The sequence below is a fragment of the Tupaia chinensis genome, unplaced genomic scaffold, assembly GCF_000334495.1.
Source record: "Tupaia chinensis unplaced genomic scaffold, TupChi_1.0 Scaffold000600_1, whole genome shotgun sequence".
In the NCBI taxonomy this organism is placed as follows: domain Eukaryota; kingdom Metazoa; phylum Chordata; class Mammalia; order Scandentia; family Tupaiidae; genus Tupaia; species Tupaia belangeri.
Genome location: NW_006160117.1, coordinates 8,536,204 through 8,554,753, shown reverse-complemented (window position 1 = coordinate 8,554,753; position 18,550 = coordinate 8,536,204). Strand labels below are relative to the sequence as shown.

Sequence of the window (18,550 nt, the reverse complement as noted above, 5' to 3'; positions counted from 1 at the left end):
CGTCTCGGACCCGGTGGCTTAAAACTCACGCCGGGCGCGTGTGCCCAAGATCCCGAGAGGAGAATGGAGGAGAAGGGATTGCGGCGTGACCATCCCCCCTGGGGGGTGATTTCTCGCTTTCTGCCTCTATGTCTCTGTCTGTCTGGTGAGCGCACGCGCCCTATAGCGAAAACCTCTCAAAAAAAAAAAAAAAAAAAAAGGTTTGGATACTAAAAGTAAGCAAATGAAATCAGTATTCTAAAAAGTTTTAAGGAGTAAAAAATTAGGTTTTCTTTACTTGACAAAGTTACTTTTTTTTGTTGTTGTAGCTACTTTTATAAAAATGTTGGAAATAAAAGGTATATCTAAGACTTCAGCTAATTACCCCTTTAAAATGTATAATCTAACATGAATTTGAAAGTGATTGTGTGAATATGGTTTCTTAGAGTTAATTGTAAATTTTCTGTACAGAATGGTACAATTTTATATTGAAATTCTTTCCGTGGGAAATACAATGATAATTATTTCCTGGAACAATGACAGAAAGCAAGCTATTTCAGAAGAAACTATCTTGATTATAACATGAAGCACGTTAAGCCCAAGGTATCATTAAATTAAAACAATCCTAAGAAAGAACTGAACACAATGTTTGGTAAGAGAAAAATGGTTTTGTTCAGTGATTGTTTTCATATTTTGCACAGTTCATTATAACCAGGTAAATTGTATTATTTGGGAAAATAATATTGAATGCAATGGTTTCTATACGTACAGCAGCACTTCATTTATTCAGAAGTCGGATGGAAAGCATTATAATTTACTTGGAACATAGCCAAAGTCTCAGCAAAGGAGAGCAAAAGAACTCTGGATTCCCTAAATTGATCTTACGAAGTTCCTGAAGTCCAGAGTTTACTTAGACTTCTTGAAGAGATGGTTTTTTAAAAAGAATGATTTATTTAATTTTAGTGATTATTATTTAATTTACTATAGGGCACATGTACTCATGAAAGAGAGAGAAAGAGAGAGAGAGAGTGAGAAAGCAAGCCTCTCATTCTGGGACTTGAACCATGGTCACCATCTGGGAGTCCCGTGCCTTAACCACCATGCCACCTGCTGGCTCCATGAGATAACTTTTTAAAACTCCGTTTTGGAAGTGGTTTATTTTGCTTTGATTTTAGAGATAACTGTAATAAAAATTGTCTTATTTTTATGCCCCCTGTAGATTAGTAACCAAAAGAAGAGGAAAGAATAAATGGCCAAAATATGAAATGATAGCTGCAGCCTGGCAATAAAACCTAAAAAGAATCTATGCATAGGGATATATGATCTGGCAAATTGAGTGGAGGACACAGATGAAAGAGGGAAGAAGAAAGAAAGAAAATAATAATTTGTTTATTATTTAAATTTATTTGATTTTTATGCATTGTGAATATATTGTTTCTTTTAACAACTATTCACAAATAAAGTTAGGTAAAGAAATAGTGTATCTCCAGGCCAGCAAGTGGCATGGTGGTTAAGGTGCTAGACTCCCACATGGCCAACCATGGTATGAGTCTCAGATCTGGTGGCTTGCTTTCTTATTTTCCCTTTCTCTCTCTGGTTAAATTAAAAATAATGATAATAATAGCAAATAAAATTGAATAAATAATTACAAGAAGAAAATTAGAAGAAATCATTTATCTCTTACCTACATGTGTAAAAGCATTTGGAACTCATCAAAATGGCAATTTGGGGTTAGCCCATGGCACGGTGTTTGAGATAGCTGATCACACATGGCCAACTGCATGGGTCATGTCCTGGGTCAAGTCCTGGACTCAGTGGCTTGAAAAACATGTCAGGCACATGTGCATAGACACCTAAAATCCCACAGGGAGAAATGGAGAAGGGATTGTGACATGATCATTCCTCATGAGGGGGTGCTTTCTCCCTTTTCATCTCTCTATCTTTGGCGAGAGAAGAGCATGAGCCCTCTGCCACATTTTTTACAAAAGAGAAAAAAGAAAAAGATGGTGAATTTTGTAGTGTATGCTCCGTTCTTTAGTTACATTCCAAAAACTGTTTTGTAACTTCCTACTTTTTCCTGCAGGCATATAATCTTATTGTGTATATTTAAAAGGCAAATAGAATTGGGGTTAACTATCCAATGCATGCTATTTGCAATTAGGTCATACAATTTTGTAAATAGTTTTATTAATACAGAGCAGGATTAATAGTGCCACTGCAAGTTAAGGACATTTAGGTAACGATGACTTAATGTGTCAGGCCAAAGAGGAAAACTTCAGCTTAACGAAGCAACTTGGAATGCATGGGGAGCATTGAAACAATCCTTTCAAAACTCTGAACGAACAAAAGACATGCCATTCTATTGATTATTTTTGTCTTGGTTAAATATCTGTGTTGGGTGGAGCATTTTTCTCATTTAGTTATATTGAATTAATTGTTTATAAATTAAAATTTTTAAAGAATTATTTAGTTTTATTCATCATTATTATTAGTTTTTAAAATTCATCCAGAGAAACACGGGGGTGGGGAGGAGTTAGAAAGTAAGCTACCAGGCCCAGGACTCAAACTCTGGTCTACTATGTGAGAGTCCAGTGTCCTAACCACCATGCCACCTGTCAGCCCCATGAATTGATCTTTTAATATATCCAGAATAGGCATTTCTCTCTTCTTCATGTACGAGAGCAGCCATCTTTTTGCTAGGATTCTTCAGTCAGTTGAGTACCTCATAAGGGAAATCAATGTCATTTTAGGTGATAGTGTACAATTCTTCCAAACTACAATCATCCCACCTTCTTATACATTGTGTCTTGGTCTATGTTTCCATAAGTTTCAGGGTTGATTAATAGAACATGCCTTCCTACAGCTTTGAGCACTGTGAAAAGACTCTGTTATGGTAAAGTCCATTAGAAGGATCCATGCCTACTAATAAACACATTTATTTACAACTGCAATTTCTGTCTTTTTGCTTCTAGTATGCAATACTAGTTCAGAGCTTTGTATGGTTATTTTAAAAGCTTTACAGTAGTAGTTTAACAGTCCAATCAGTACAAATATTTAATATGCTCCAATTCTTCCTCGTGGCAATTCCATCCCTCTCTGAAATAAATGTTTATAGTTTCGTATGTTCATACTCTATTCTATGCTTCTTAACCATAAATATTATGTATAGATACATTTTCACTCTTAAATCTCATCTCATTATGTACATGATTTTTAAATATCACGATCTCTCACGAACATTTTTTCCAGGCAATGCATACAGAACTGATGCATTCTTTTAAAAATCATTAGGAGTAGGACTAGCAGGTGGTGTATTGGTTAAGGCAATGAACATCCATACGCCAACTATGGTTCAAGTCCTGGACTGGGCAGCTTGAAAATCACACTGATGTGTGTGTGCATGCCCAAAATTCCAGGAGGAAATGGAGAAGGGATTGTGGTGTCACCATCCCCCTGGGGGTTGATTTCTCAGTTTACCTCTCATTATCTCTCTGTCTCTTTCTCCCTCTCTGGCAAACACACATGCCTAGCAAAACCTTAAAAAAATCACTAGGAGATAAATCTAAATTTATTACATTATTTCTCTACATTTCTAGGTTATTGGATGTGATAAGATATGTGACCTATGGAATCTCTATTTATCCTTTTAAATGTTTTGTGTAGCATATGATCTTTGTATATAAGAAGAATATGCTTTTTCCATTGTGTGCAAAATATGGATTAAATTGAGGTTGTTGGTTTAAACAAAACCACCTCTATCCTTGGTTATTTTTGGTTCTATTTTGATCTACCACATTATTGAAGAAGTGTATGCAAGGTACCATTTACAGGTGAGATTCTGGCATATTCTTTCATTTCTAGTAATTTTTATTTTATATAGAATGTGGCCAAATGTCTGAAGAAAAAAAATGACTGCCACATTTTTTGCAAAAACTGTGACTTTTAGGAATATGATAGTTTTCTTGGATCCATTTAAAGCTTTGGGGGCCTTGAATTACACTTCTTTTGAAACAGTTATTTTGACACTTTTTAAAAATGATTTTCCTGATGTAACATCTCTCATCATTATATTGTAAGCCTTTTTTAGGGTATGCTTTTCATAAGCAGGTTATAAATGGAAGGGTTTTTTTTTTTTTTTTTTTTTTTTTTTGGAGAGGTTTTCGCTGTAGGGTGCATGCACTTGCCAGACAGACAGAGAGAGAGACAGAAAGCAAGAAATCACCCCCCAGGGGGGATGGTCATGCCGCAATCCCTTCTCCTTCATTCTCCTCTCGGGATCTTGGACACGCACGCACACGCGCCCGGCATGAGTTTTAAGCCACCGGGTCCCGGACGCGAACTGTGGTCGACTACGTGGGAGTCCAGTATATAGCCATTACGCTAACTGCTGGTTCCCATGGATTGTGTCTTTTAAACTTCTCTGAGAGTACTTCATGTATTTTTTCTTTTTTTTATGCTAATTTCTGGTTTATATGTAATCACTGTATACTTTAATGGAGTCCAATATAATTTTTAATAACATGTATACAGTGTGTAATAACCAAATCAAGGATAAGGATATAAACATACTAATTTCTTTAACATTTAAGATTACATCATGTTGTGCACAGTTGGTATTATTCTATTATACTTAATTTGGGGGTTGCATATATATTTTTTTTCTTTTTTTTGGAGAGGTCGGGGGTTGCACATATTGAATTGAGTTTTATTTTGAATTAGCAATAATTGTATATATTTGCTGAGTACAATATGATGTTTCTATGTCTGTATACATGTGGACTGATCAAATTAGGCTAATTAACATATCTGGCTCATGAAATATTTATTATTTCTCAATGGTACTGTTTCATCTTTTGATGGAAAAATTGAACCAATTTTATTTTCATAGTGATAACTGTTATAATTATTTACATTCCTTCTCTCATATTTATGATCATTATTTTGTCACATTTTATTTCCTCCTTTCTTTTCTATAATTTTATAAATAATTACCTTGCTACATTTTACTGTATGGTTCACCCTACTTCCAGGAAATTTAAGAGTATACTCTGTATTTCCATTTTATTAGTTCTTAGGGTCCCTTTATTCGTTTTTTTTTTTTTTTGTAGGTTTTTTTGCCTTAGGGCACATGTGCTCACCAGAGAAAGAGAGACAGAGAGACGTGAGAGGGAAAGTGAGGAATCACCCCCTGGGGGGATGGCCAAACCACAGTCCTCTTCCATACTCCTCCCGGGATCTTAGGCATGCATGCACGCACCACTGTTGTGAGTTTCAAGCCACTGGGTCCAGGACTTGAACCATGGTCAACTATGTGGGAATCCAGTAATGTAACTGGTATGCCATCTGCTGGTCCCAGGTTCCTATTTTTATCAACAATCTTTAAGCCTCTATTACTGTGGAATTCTACCAAAATTAAATAGGAACATTGCCCTACCCAGCAAAATCATTTACATCGCAACCTCATTAGTTTCAAGGCAAGATAAAATGCTTCATAAACTAATAATTTATTATTTTGATTTCTGACTGCTATTATTGTTACTTACAGTATTACTTATCTAGTTCAAGAAGTCATGTCATTTCTTAAATTATATTTAAGTTCTCATTGTTTCATAAAATTTAACCAAAAACTTCACAGAATTGATGGTCCATCATTGCTTTTTCATACTTTTTATTTTACCTTGTTTAGAAATATCTATTCTACTTAATTTTCAATTTGTTTGAAATACTTCAGAAGTTTCCTTATAAAAATACGTAAGAACATATACCTTCAGAGGTTTTTGCCATAGGGCATGTGCACTCTCCAGAGAGACAGAAAGTGAGAAATTACCTGCCAGGGAACACCACAGTCCTTTCTCCATTCTCTTCCTGGGATTTTGGGCACACATGCACCCTGTGTGAGTTTTAAATTATCAGGTCCGGGACTCAAATTGTGGTTGACTGCATGGGAATTCAGCAGTGTAATCATTAGGCAATCTGCTGGGCCCAAGAATGTATACTTTTTTTTTTGAGAGAGAGAGATTTTTGCTATGCGGTGCATTCACTTGTTGGAGAGACAGAGAGACAGGGCCATGCCCCAATTCCTTCTCTTCCATTCTCCTCTTGGGATTTTGGGCACTCATGCACATGCACCTGGTGTGAGTTTTAAGCTACTGGGTTCAGAACTCAAACCCTGGTCGACTTTTTGGGAGTCCAGCAATGTAACCATTATGCTATCTGCTGGTCTCAGAGACTGTATACTTTTTAAACCTTGCATTTTCAAAATGATCTTTCTCTTGTGATAACGTAGGATTTATTGGATAATAACAGCATTCTTAAATCTCTTTCCTCTGTTTTAGTTGTCTCTGTAAGTTATGGACTCCTTTTCTTCTGGTTTTCATTGTTTTCTGATTTCCACTCTTGCCAGTAAGAAGTCTGATTCTAGTCCAGATCTCTTCTTTATAAGTGAACTTTGCTCTTTTTCTCGCAATCTGTAAGATGTTACCCACCCAATTCTTTGGAGTCAGAAATTTCGTTGGTACATAATTCACTAGTTTCTACATGCATTTCTGTACTTATTCTTTAATACTTCTTGATAATTGGGTATATTTGTCAGCTTTAACCAGTCAACAAATTTAGCTCAGAAAAAATTTCTCTTATAATTAATTTAATAATTTCATCCCTCCTGTTTTCTTTTCTCATCTGATATTTGATATCCTAGATCTATCCTCTAAGTCTCTCTGTTTTTCATGTATGATTTTAATTTCTTTCTATTTTCCTTTCTATTATGAGATACTGTCTCTGGTTGACTGGCAAGAACTTATGTTTTACTTTTAGCCATGACCATTCTCTTTTTCAAGTTGTCTGTCAAATGTGTACAACACAACGTAATGACAAATGATGGACATGGTAGATACGGTTTTACTGATTTAATCAGTACACATTGTTGGAACCAGCAGGTGGTGTGGTGGTTAAGGTGCTGGACACTCCCACATGGCTGACCAGGGTTCGAGTCCTGAATCTGGTGGCTTGCTTTCTCACTTCCTCTTTCTCTCATTCTCACCTTCTGTCTCTCTCTGGTCAAACTAATAAATAAATAAATAAATAAATAGATAGATAAATAAATAAATAAATAAATAAATAAAATAATTATTTAAAAAAATATCAGTACACATTGTATACATGGTTTGAAAGAGACACATTCTACCCTGCAAATATGTACAACTACTATATGTAAATTATAAATTATAACAAATGTCAATATTAAAAATTCAGATAGTAAGCTTTTTCTCTAATATCATCTTATTTTTAAGAATTTATGATAGAGCACATGCACATACATGTGACAATGACAAATTGAGAGAGAGTGAACACTAAGCATCCTTCACAGGGTCCAGTCATGCCATGATCCCCTTCCTCCAGTCCTCCATCCTCTCAGATCCAGGCTTTTACATGCATGTCCATTGCACTTGTGACTGACAGACTGCGGATTTGAACTATAGTATCCATATGGAATCTGACTTCTCTTGACCAGTGCATTACTGCTATGCTATAGAGCTGACCCTAATGTTCCCTTTATTTAAGTTTTATTTGTGTATTTATTTCTCCAGAGAGAGGAAGACAGAGTCTTGTCACACCAGGAGTGTTTTTTTACCAGCAGCTGACCAGGATTTATGAGTGCACCTGGTGTGTTCAGATAAACTTGGGAACCAAACTAGGGTCTTCCTATATGGCTCTGTATCATCCAGGGGTGCACTATCACCTGTGTCACATTGGCTGGGTCCCTCTTAGTACTTCTCATTTTACTTTCATTAAAGGCCTCTTCTATTTCTTCTAGTGTACTTTTATGGCCTCTACTTTGTCTCACTTCTTTATTCCCTTGTGTCCACTGAAATAGCTGTGTTCTTTTGTTATGCTGTTTTTTAGCACAAATGCAATTCCGGTTTTAGGGTTCTGATGTATGATTATTTATTGAGAAGCAATAATAGTAATGGAAGGATTTCTTTTTCTGGTAAAGAATGGTTTAACAAGCTGGGACCTGTCCAGAAGGATGTGTAGAAAAACATCTCTGGGCCAGCAGGTGGTGTGGTGATTAAGGTACTGAATTCCCACATGGCCGAACCACAGTTCAAGTCTGGGACCTGGCGGCTTGATTTCTCTCTGTCTCTCTGGTGAAATAAGAAAATAATTATAATAAATAAAATTAAATAATTAAATAAAAAAATCATTGATTTCATGAACAAGGGATGTTGGTAAGGCTATCCTCCATCTTTTAACATAGCTATGGTCCAGTAATGCCTGTATGAGCAAACCAGCAGGTATTTACCCCTTCTTGGGTAAATCAAATTTTAAATCAGTGGTATCCCACAAATCATCACCCATATGTCCCTAAAAATGATCATATCCATGATTTCCATACCAGACTATGTCAGAGATTCATGTTTTTCCAAGACCACTAGCTCATGATCTTTCTCTATATAAAATTTGAAGTCTCTGAAGCATATATTCTTCTAGAATCTATTGAGTCATTGGAAATGCCATGACATATTTTTCTATGCTTTTCTAGGCAAAAATGTATCATGACTTTTCCAAGAAACCAATAGGAGTTAGTCATGTTTTTTTTTATGTTAAGTCTACTAAGGCGAGAGAGAGACAGAAATTATGACTACCAAGTGATGGTCCCATTGTCTCAACATTTCCATGTTGCTGTCTGCATGAACACACACATGCATTTATATATAAATATAAATTTAAACAGACAGGTAATGCATATTTATTATATATAATTCACAATAGATGCTTTCATTAGTTAACTTCATCAGAGTTAAGTGAGGTTACTTAGAGATTTAGGCTATGTCTACATGAAGACAAAATGTTTTAGTGATTCAGTAAGATCAGTCAGACATAATATAATAATTGACTCAACTTAGCAGCCTTTTTACATTTTCAATTGATTTAGTAGACAATCTAAATCATCTTTGGTAGGAAAACTATCAGTCTAGAAAATCTATACTTCTTTTATGGATGTAATACTAGTGTTAGAATTTTTCACATAAAATAATCTTAACTTTGGGCTGGCAGGTGGTGTGGTGGTTAAAGATGCTGAATTCCCACATGGCTGACCGCAGTTTGAGTCCTGGACCTGGCAGCTTGCATTCTTGCTTTCCCTTTCTCTCTCTCTCTCTGTCTCTTTCTGGTCAAATTAAAAAATGATAACAATAATAGCAAATGGAATTAAATAAACAATTATTTTTAAAATCTTAATTTTTGTATTATGGAGTTTATGTATTATTAACAATTGAACACTTCATTATATTTTTAATCTCATCAGCAGTTTTTAAAAGTGAGGAATGTTTGCTTATGTCTTTTATAATTGCCAGTATAGGGGCCAGCCGGTTGCATATAATTACAGAATTTAAGGTAATTCTGTACTCATTTTTCCTTGTGTTTTATTTTCACATTGAATTACACACAGATATGTATGTACATGTGCATGCACACTCATTTTCACATGCTAACATTTGAAAACAGTCTTATGCCTGGTATCCTCAAGCTGATGCTTTGAGAACTCTTACAATAAAAATATGCACTGGATATACAAATAAAAAATTTTATGTGAAGAACTTGGGAAAAGTTATCAAGGGTTAAAATGATCTTTTGATTGTAAGCCTTTTTAGCCTGTTGATTTGGTAATAGGCATTGTGACTTCCATGAAAGAGTTAAAATTAATATCTCCTAAAATTGTATACCACCACTTCAAATCATCATTTGGTTGTGCTCACATATAACAAGTTACATTAATAGACAAAAGACACCTCAACAACCAGGACATGTGTGTAATAGCATTAGTTTTGTACTTTAAATGAAAATATTGTGATGTATAATAGTTAAATCAGATATACTTTTTTAAAAATTATGTTTTAAATATGCTATAGGGGGACCAGGAGATGGTGTAACGGTTATATTACTGGACTCCCACATAGTCGTCTGTGGTTTGAGTCCCAGATCTGGCAGCTTAAAATTCACGCCAGGTGTGTGTGTGTGCATGCACAAGATCCCGAGAGGAGAATGGAGGAGAAGGGATTGCGGCATGGCCACCCCTCTGGGGGGTTGTTTATCACTTTCTATCTCTCTGTCTCTCCAGCAAGCACACATGTGCCCTGTAGCAAATATCTCTCTTTTAAAAAATGCTATAGGGCTGTGTGTTCACTGTAGAGAGAGGCAGAAGAGAAAATGAGAAATCCTTCCCCATGGAAATGGCCACACCACAATCCCTTCTCTATTCTCTGAGAATTTTGGACATGTACACATATGCCTAGGATGTTTTTCAAGCCACTGGACTTGGGACTTGAACAATGCAGCTGGCCACATGTGATCCAACTTCCTTAACCACGTACCACTGGCTGGCCCCTTATATCTTTGACATTTATACCAATAAAGACTATATTAAGAAATAATGAAAATATTGTTATTGGAATCCTGGGTCTTCCAAAATATAAATTATGACTGTAGACTCCAACAATTTTAGCCAAATGTCTATTTTAAAAGGTATCTTTTCAAGCAAATACTTGTTTCTTTATTTATGTAACAAATATTTCTAATAGGCTACTATAAACTAGATACGATGCATGAGTCTTTGCTGCATTTATTTTGCCTTGTAAGGAACCTAGGATATATACATAAATATCAAAAAGTTTGTGGAAAATGAAATTAAAGTATGTGTTTATGTTGGTGCAAAAAACTTTGAAATCCATGCACATTTCTTTTCATTATGCTCATTTTCCATAAACTTTATGAACCCCCTCATATAATCTTATCTATAATGTTAATTGTGTTTATTGGGTTATTGTATTAGTGATTTCTTAGAAGGCAGAGCACATATGTTGGTGCTTACGTGTTGCACTTATCTTTATGGGCACAAAAAACCCTTTCCTTTCACTTTTTTCACAGTCCTTACTTAGTGACTAAAATTCTACCAAGTTACTAATTTATGTTAATTCGTTGAAAATCCTTATTAAAATGCAAATGTTGTCCTTTGAAGGATAACACTTTAAACCTCTATAAGCCATTAACACATTTTTGAGATTCAGTTTATCAGCTTAATTAGATAGTAATTGAGCTTAGCCCCAAGGAATTAGATAAATTTGATGGTGTAGAAGGAGAAATCAACATGAAGCAGGTCAATGTGTAGGTCCAGCCAGGCCTTTTATACGGGACACTGGCCTCCCAGAAGCAGGACGTACTTAAAACCTAACAAATCCAGCTTCCCCTTCAGTGTCTCCTTCATTGACAGCATGACTTGCTCCAAAAATTACTCTAGTTTTAAGTTTTAGAAAATGAGAAATAGGGTTAAAAAAAATTATTGTAGTAGTTTATTTTTTTATTATTTTTATTTTAGTATTCTTTTGAAGAATTATTTATTTAATTCAATTTGTCATTATCATTATTATTTTTTAATTTGACCAGAAAGAGACAGAGAGAGAGGAAAGGAAAACAAGAAAGCAAGCCGCCAGATCCAGAACTCAAACCACAGTCAGCCATGTGGGAATCCAGTGCCCTTATCCACCACACCACCTACTGGCCCCCATTTTAGTGGATTTCAATGTTTTTCTTTTTTTGGAGAGGTTTTTTGCTATAGGGCACGTGCGCTCTTTCGAAAGACAGAGGGAAACAGAGAGACAGAAAGTGAGAAATCACCCCCCAGGGGGGATGGCCACGCCACAATCCCTTTTCCTCCATTCTCCTCTTGGGATCTTGGGCATGCACACACATGTACCCAGCCTGAGTTTAAGCCACCGGGTCCGGGACTCGAACCACGGTCAGCTACATGGGAGTTTAGCCACATAGTCATTACACTACCTGCTGGTCCCAAGTGGATTTTAATATTTTTCTAGGAGGGGGTAAATTATAAATTTACCATAGTTGATTGATCACTTTCTTCATGATCTTTCAATGGTTGATACTCACTTTTTTCTCATGTATCTTCACATAAGCAGTTTTCTAGATGACGCCAAAAGGACGGGGAAATAACCACAGAATACTCTCCTTGCTATTCCCTTTATTCAGGGTCATAACCAATCCATTGGAACTTACTAGACTGATTTTTCAAGGTCTTCTACCCAGTGACTTAATTAAAACACGTGAGGCGATGTACTGTTGGGATGTTGGTATATCACCATGCCATTTATGCATATCCAGAATAATGTACATGATAGACTAAACACATACCTGACTCATCAATGTCAAGTTCTTGAGTTTGTAACACTTTATAATGAGGCTGGGGTTCTTTCTGTGGATTATACAGTATTTTTTTTTTTTTGCCAAATTTAATTACTTGATTTGATTTTTTATGCTTACAATTTCTAAAAATGATCCAGAGGAGAAAATAAAAACAGCTCAACTTTTCTTTGACTATAATGATCCATAGAAAGACCCATATTTGTATTTCTCTAAAGACTTGTATTTCTTTCTTTCATATAAGTGAGAGACAGAGACAGAGGGAGACAAGCATCCTCAACAGGGTCTCATGCCATGATCCCCCTCTTCACCTCCCACACACTAGCCTTCCTAACCAGCCAGGGTATGGGAAACTGAATCTTCCATGTTCATATAGGTTCACATTACCACTGTACCATTGAACTGACCCCTTTTTTTTTTAAGGACTTTTGAGGCTAAAACCCAGATCTACTTGTCTAAAATAATTGAAGTCTTTTCCATTTCCATTCCATTGATGATCTATCAAACCTACTTAAAACCTGTAATCTTATTTGAAATGTACACACCATTGTGTCACTACTTTCAAAAATCCATAACATTTAAGAATGTTCTGGGACCAGCGGGTGGTATACTTATTAAAACACTGAACTCCAACATGGACAATTGTGGTTCGAGTCCCGGATCCAGAGACTTGATACACACTGGACACATGTGCGTGCCTGCCTAAAATCCTGAAAGGAGAATGAAGGAAAAGGGATTGCAGCATGTCCATCTCCCGTGAGGGGGTGATTTCTTACTTTCTCTTTCTCTATCTCTCTAGGGAGCATTTCTACCTTATTACAAAAATTTCTAAGAATAAAGAATGTTCTTTTAAAGAAAAATAATTACACATGAATTAACAGGTTTTCATATAATGGCTCACAGATTTTTTTCAATCATATATCACATTAAATTAGTAATAAATACTTTATTTTGAAGACATGGCACATGATTTTTATTAATACCAATGGAGTTTAATAAAAGGCTTCATTGCTACATTACTTTTGGTCTAGAGAATACTGTATTTTTCTTATGTAACTTTGCATGCATGGGCATGTTTTTATGTACCATATTTATATGAGATATATAGGTATCCGAGACATGCAATTGTAATATGGCATTTAGTACATTTTATTACTTGAGTTTCTTTTTTTTCTTTCTTTCTTTTCTTTCTTTCTTTTTCTTTTTCCTTTTTTTTTTTTCCATGTACTCGCTAGAGAGAAAGTGAGAAATCACTGCCCTGGAACTTAGCCACACAATCCCTTCCTTTCTGTTCTCCTCTTAGGACTTTGGATACACATGCACGCACATGTTCTTGGCATGATTTTTAAGCCTTTGGGTCTGGGACTCAATCCATGGTTGGCCATGTGAGGAGTCCAGTGCCTTAGCCACAACACTACCTGATGATCCCACTACTCGAGTTTCTTTGACCTCACTAATCATAAATAGGCCAGTAACCACAATACACTGGAAGGAGAGAGAAGTCCTTCAAATCATAGAGGAAAACGTTTTCAAATTTGGATATAATGCACCATTTGTTTCAAAACAGTATTGCTCTTATCTCATGCTGCTCTGTGGCCCTTCTCGAAGCAAATTTTAAGAATGCAAAGCATGTGATAACTAAAGTTTCAGAGAAACTAAAGTTTATTTGAAACTTTATGTGGTAGTTGTAACAACTTACGTAGGTCAAAATCTCAAAACTGCTTTGACCTCAAGTTTAGCTTACACAAATCACAGTTTTGTTCTATAATAACCCCTTTTAAGCACTGATTGAACTTTCCATTTTTAAATAAAATTGGTGATAGGGGACTTTCTTTAACATTTCTTGATTTTAACTCCCCCTAGATTCGGGTAGTATATTCTTTTGGGTATGTATAGTTAAAGATAAAAATGAACAGACAGTAATAAAATGAATTAGTATGGCTATAGCACTTCCTTGCTAATGATGCATGAATATCTGTAATGATATAAGGTGGTAAAAGAACGTTAACAAAAGCAAGTTGATTTTCAAAAGGTTAGACAGGATTTGTACACATCAGAATTCAGAAGGATATAATTATTCAAGGCAGAGTTAATGAAATTCAAATGAAAAGGATTAATCTGAATATGAGTGCATGGGTTTTGCATAAAGAAGAGAAAATGAACATGATACTTCCAATTACACTGATTTTTTAATAACTGTCTGAAATTTTTATTAAACCAAACTAAAAGTCATTCAATGGACATAGTTTATTCATTATACACCTGCATAACTGTGTCAAAAAGAATGATAAATTTTGAAAGAATAGATTGTAATATAGAACTCTAAATATCAGTCTTTCGATTCCAATTTTTGGAAGTTTCTTGTATATAAAAATTATGATACAACTCTCTGTATTAAACTTAGTGTATTAGAAAGTTATATGAGAGAAAATAATTCAAAATGTATAAGAGTTTTCTAGAAAATGAACTGAGAGTTTTCTGCTAGTGTAAAAGAGTGATTTCGAAATATTTCTACATCTCATATAAGTTCACAGGATTCTATCTTAGTGCTCTGTTCAGCTGATCTGTATCAGCTATATTCTTTTAGGCTGCCTGTGTTTTTAGACCGTTGGTCGGAGACTGGCTGATGATGGTGAGACCTTATTTGCTGAGACAGCATTCGGGCCTTCAGCGCTGTGTGATCAGCACTAATTTATTTAAGAAAATCTCATGTTTATTTGAAGTTTCTCTATTCAAAACAAACTATAATTAGCTACAAATGCCATAGAAGTAGAAATATGGGTTTCAACTTTTGTTTCCAAAAGTTAATGTTAGTTAAAAGTGAGTATATTTTTAGTGCCTCTTTTCTTATTGTATTTGATCATTGAATTAAGTTCCTTCCTATTTATAATCCATAATTACTATACTTACAAAGGACCACTATGAATGTAAGATAGCTAAAGACATTCCAATCATAGGTAATGAAGACAAAGGAAAGTGTATGTTGAAGAAAAGCAGGAAAAAAGGTACAAAGAACTTAGAATGACTTTTCCCTTTAAGAAAAAAATGATGAGGACATATATCAGACTCATATATACATAACTCACACTTTTTTTAGTAAGACTCAGATGTTTCCTAAATATTTTGAAGATATATCTAATTCTAAAACAACCCCATTAGTTAAGCACTAAAAAGAAAAAAAAATAACTTGTTCTCTACATAATTCAATCCTTATTAACAACAACCACTATTCTCTAAAAGGCTACAGATATAAAATTCATATCATGAAGAACAAAGGTAATTGTACCAATTTATGAAATGTTATCATAAATTTTCTTGTTTTATATGTTTTCTATTTTTACCTCGAGAGTTAAAGCACCTGATGTAAACAAGGAAGACAAACTTACTAACTTGGAAATTGTATTAAGAATAACATAGTCACGTAGAGTAGGATTTTTATTAAGAAAACAGTCCAGTCTAACGGAACGTGTCCAAGTCACAATACATTTGTTTGACTTGCACAGTTGACTCTTTGTGTTAAAACTTTGTGTTACTTTGTGTTACAACCAGTGTGTCAGTGAAAACTTCACTTTCAAATCGCCTTTCAAATTGGTGGAATGTTTGATTTCAAATAGAGAAATCAGGAACTTGGAATTTTAAATCTATGATTAAATGTCATCTTCATCAAATTGTACTTCAAGTTTCTAATATCGTTTTCGATGTAAATAAGAAATATATGTGTATTATCATTCTGTCAATCCTAAAGGAATGTGTGGCATGGTTTTGCTTGGGATACGCACAGTAAAAAAAAAAAAATGTAAAACCTGTAGTTATGTTCTTTAAAAGCTATTTGGTGAAATTCTATGAATTGGCTATGTCATAAATAGATAAAATATCTAAAGTAGAATTATTTTATATCACGTAAGAATTACGTATAAAAATCCTGAGCCAATAAATTAAAAAGAAAACGTAAATTCACCAGCTTATAATTTGTACCCTCCTTTGTACAGGATTCCATCTGGGATCCCAAAGTCCATTTAATTAGATTACTGTAAAAATGAGTATGGTCTTGTCATAAAAGGCCGTTCAGTAATAAATGGCTGTGTTAGCATGCTTATGGTTCAGACTTCCCCAGAGACCCTGCCACTGAAACCCTCTGCTGACCCCATCAAGAGGCAGGTTGCAGTTGATCAATTCAAAACAAAGTTACTGGGAGAATCATTTCAATTACAAGAGTTTTGCTGTCGATAGTGTAGACAGAAGAGAGCAGAGGTTATCCATCTTTCAGAATTTGCATGCCAAGTGGTATTTATTTCTTGCTCTTATAAGGAATGGGGAAAGGGGCACTACTGGGAAACTCAAAAAAAAAAAAAAAGAAAAAAATCTCTGAGCTGTAAATCCTCATCATTCCTGGCACTCGGGTCCCTGTTAGAAAAGTATAGATGTGAAAAGAGAGGCTAGTCCCCTTCTCTCTCTGGACTTAATAAAACTTGAATTCCAATCAGTCCCAGTCTTTTAGAAGCTTAATTAGCAGCTTAACTTAGCAAGAAGCCAGCATCAAAGCGAGAACCTTATGTCTGGAATTTGGAGGGAAGAACTGCTCAATAGAAGGGTTATATACCAGCCCAAATCACTTTATGCCTCTTCAAATTTAGGGAGGCTAAGGATAGGAAAGATTCCTCCGTAATGAGTAGAAGGGTTGTGGATACCCACCCTACCCCACACTGTACCTGAATTTCCATGAAGCTTAGAATTAAAATGTAAAAGTCGATTGCTAAAAGTGCCCTTCTATTAGAGTATACTACTGTCCTCTTGACCTATGACCTATGATCTATGACTCTTGGTCTTTCATCTTATATTCATGGTGCTAATGTGTATGTATCTTGTCGGATAAAATGCTTCTAACACTTTTTGGAAGTACGTAAAATAATAATAATAATAATAACCTCCTAACTACACTTACCACCATGAGGTACTACATCCACTTTCAGACCTCTATCAGCTATAGACTGGAACTGAAATAAATTCAACAGAAGGCTTTTCATTATTAGGAAGCTAAAAGAGTTGTTCTTTTGTATATCTATACCAGCGCACTGTCCGTGAAGAAACGGTGATAGTGACGACTGAAGACATGCCTTTGGAAATCTCTTATGTGCCTTCTACTTATCTGACTGAGATCACTTATGCCTCACAAGCCCTATCAGAAGTGGAACAGCTTCTCAGTGCTCCTGACCTCTGTGCTAAAGATTTTGAAGATCTCTTTAAACAAGAAGAGTCTCTAAAGGTAAAAGCAAAGCACTTGCATTTAGATTTTACATGATTATCACGTTGATCATGTATAGTACCATAATGATTTATTTAAATTGTATACACAGTAAAGGCCATTTCATTTATTCATGGAATTCTTAAAATTGCTTGATAGTGGGACCAGAGGATGGCGTAATGGTTACATCACTGGATTTCCACATAGTCAGCTCTAGTTCGAGTCCCAGATCTGGAGACATAAATTCACACTGGGTGTGTGTGTGTGTGTGTGTGTGTGTGTGTATGTGCATGACCAAAACCCTGAGAGAAGAATGGAGGAGCAGGGATTACAGGATGACCATCCCCCTGGGAGTGATGTCTCATTTTCTGTCTCTCTGGCAAGCACATGCGCCCTATAGCAAAAATCTCTCTTAAAAAAAAAATCGCTTTATAGAGTTTTAGCCACAGTAGTGCCATAGTGGTGCATAAGAGAGCCTAGCTTCACAGTGGCTGAGACTGCCCTGGAGCCTAGGTTTGATTCCTGGCCCAACCTAAACAGATGGGGATTGGTGGTGAGCACCTGTGGCCCTAGGTAACTGGGAGCCTGATGAGGGGGACAACGACTAGCAAAGCCCTATTAAAAATGCCCCTTCTCTCTTTCTCTCTCTCAAACCACCCTGCAAAAAAATCCACACATTTTATAAGATGGTTTTAGAGTAAGTTCATGACATGGTGGTTAAAGCTGCTGGATTTCACACAGCCAACTGTGCAGTTCAAGTCCTGGGCCTGGAGACGTGCTTATCCTAAAAAACAGATTAACCACATGTGCACACATGCCCAAAATCCACAAAGGAGAATGGAAGAGAAAGGATTGCAATGTGGTATTCCCCCTAGGCGATCCATTCTAACTTTCTCTCTCTTTCTCTCTCTCTGGTGAGTGCACATCCCATAGCAAATTACAAAAGAAGATGGTTAGCTTTAAAAATCTAAGGTAGAGGGGGCAGTTGGTTGCAGTATGGTTGAGGCACTGGACTTCCACATAGCCAATCACAGTTTAAGTTCTGGATGTGGTGCCTTGCTTTCTCACTTTGCTTCCCCTTTCTGTCTCCCTCTGTGTCTCTGATCAAATTTAAAG

General features: G+C 35.7%; 1 protein-coding gene across 1 annotated transcript in view; it reads left to right on the top strand.

Moving 5' to 3' along the window:
* Window positions 1-18,550, top strand: part of DMD (dystrophin) — a 1,496,890-nt gene that overhangs the window by 84,842 nt on the left and 1,393,498 nt on the right. Inside the window, exon 12 of the mRNA XM_027775723.1 lies at window positions 17,261-17,455. Coding sequence (XP_027631524.1) covers window positions 17,261-17,455 — 195 coding nt within the window. The remainder of the gene's footprint in view (window positions 1-17,260; window positions 17,456-18,550) is intronic.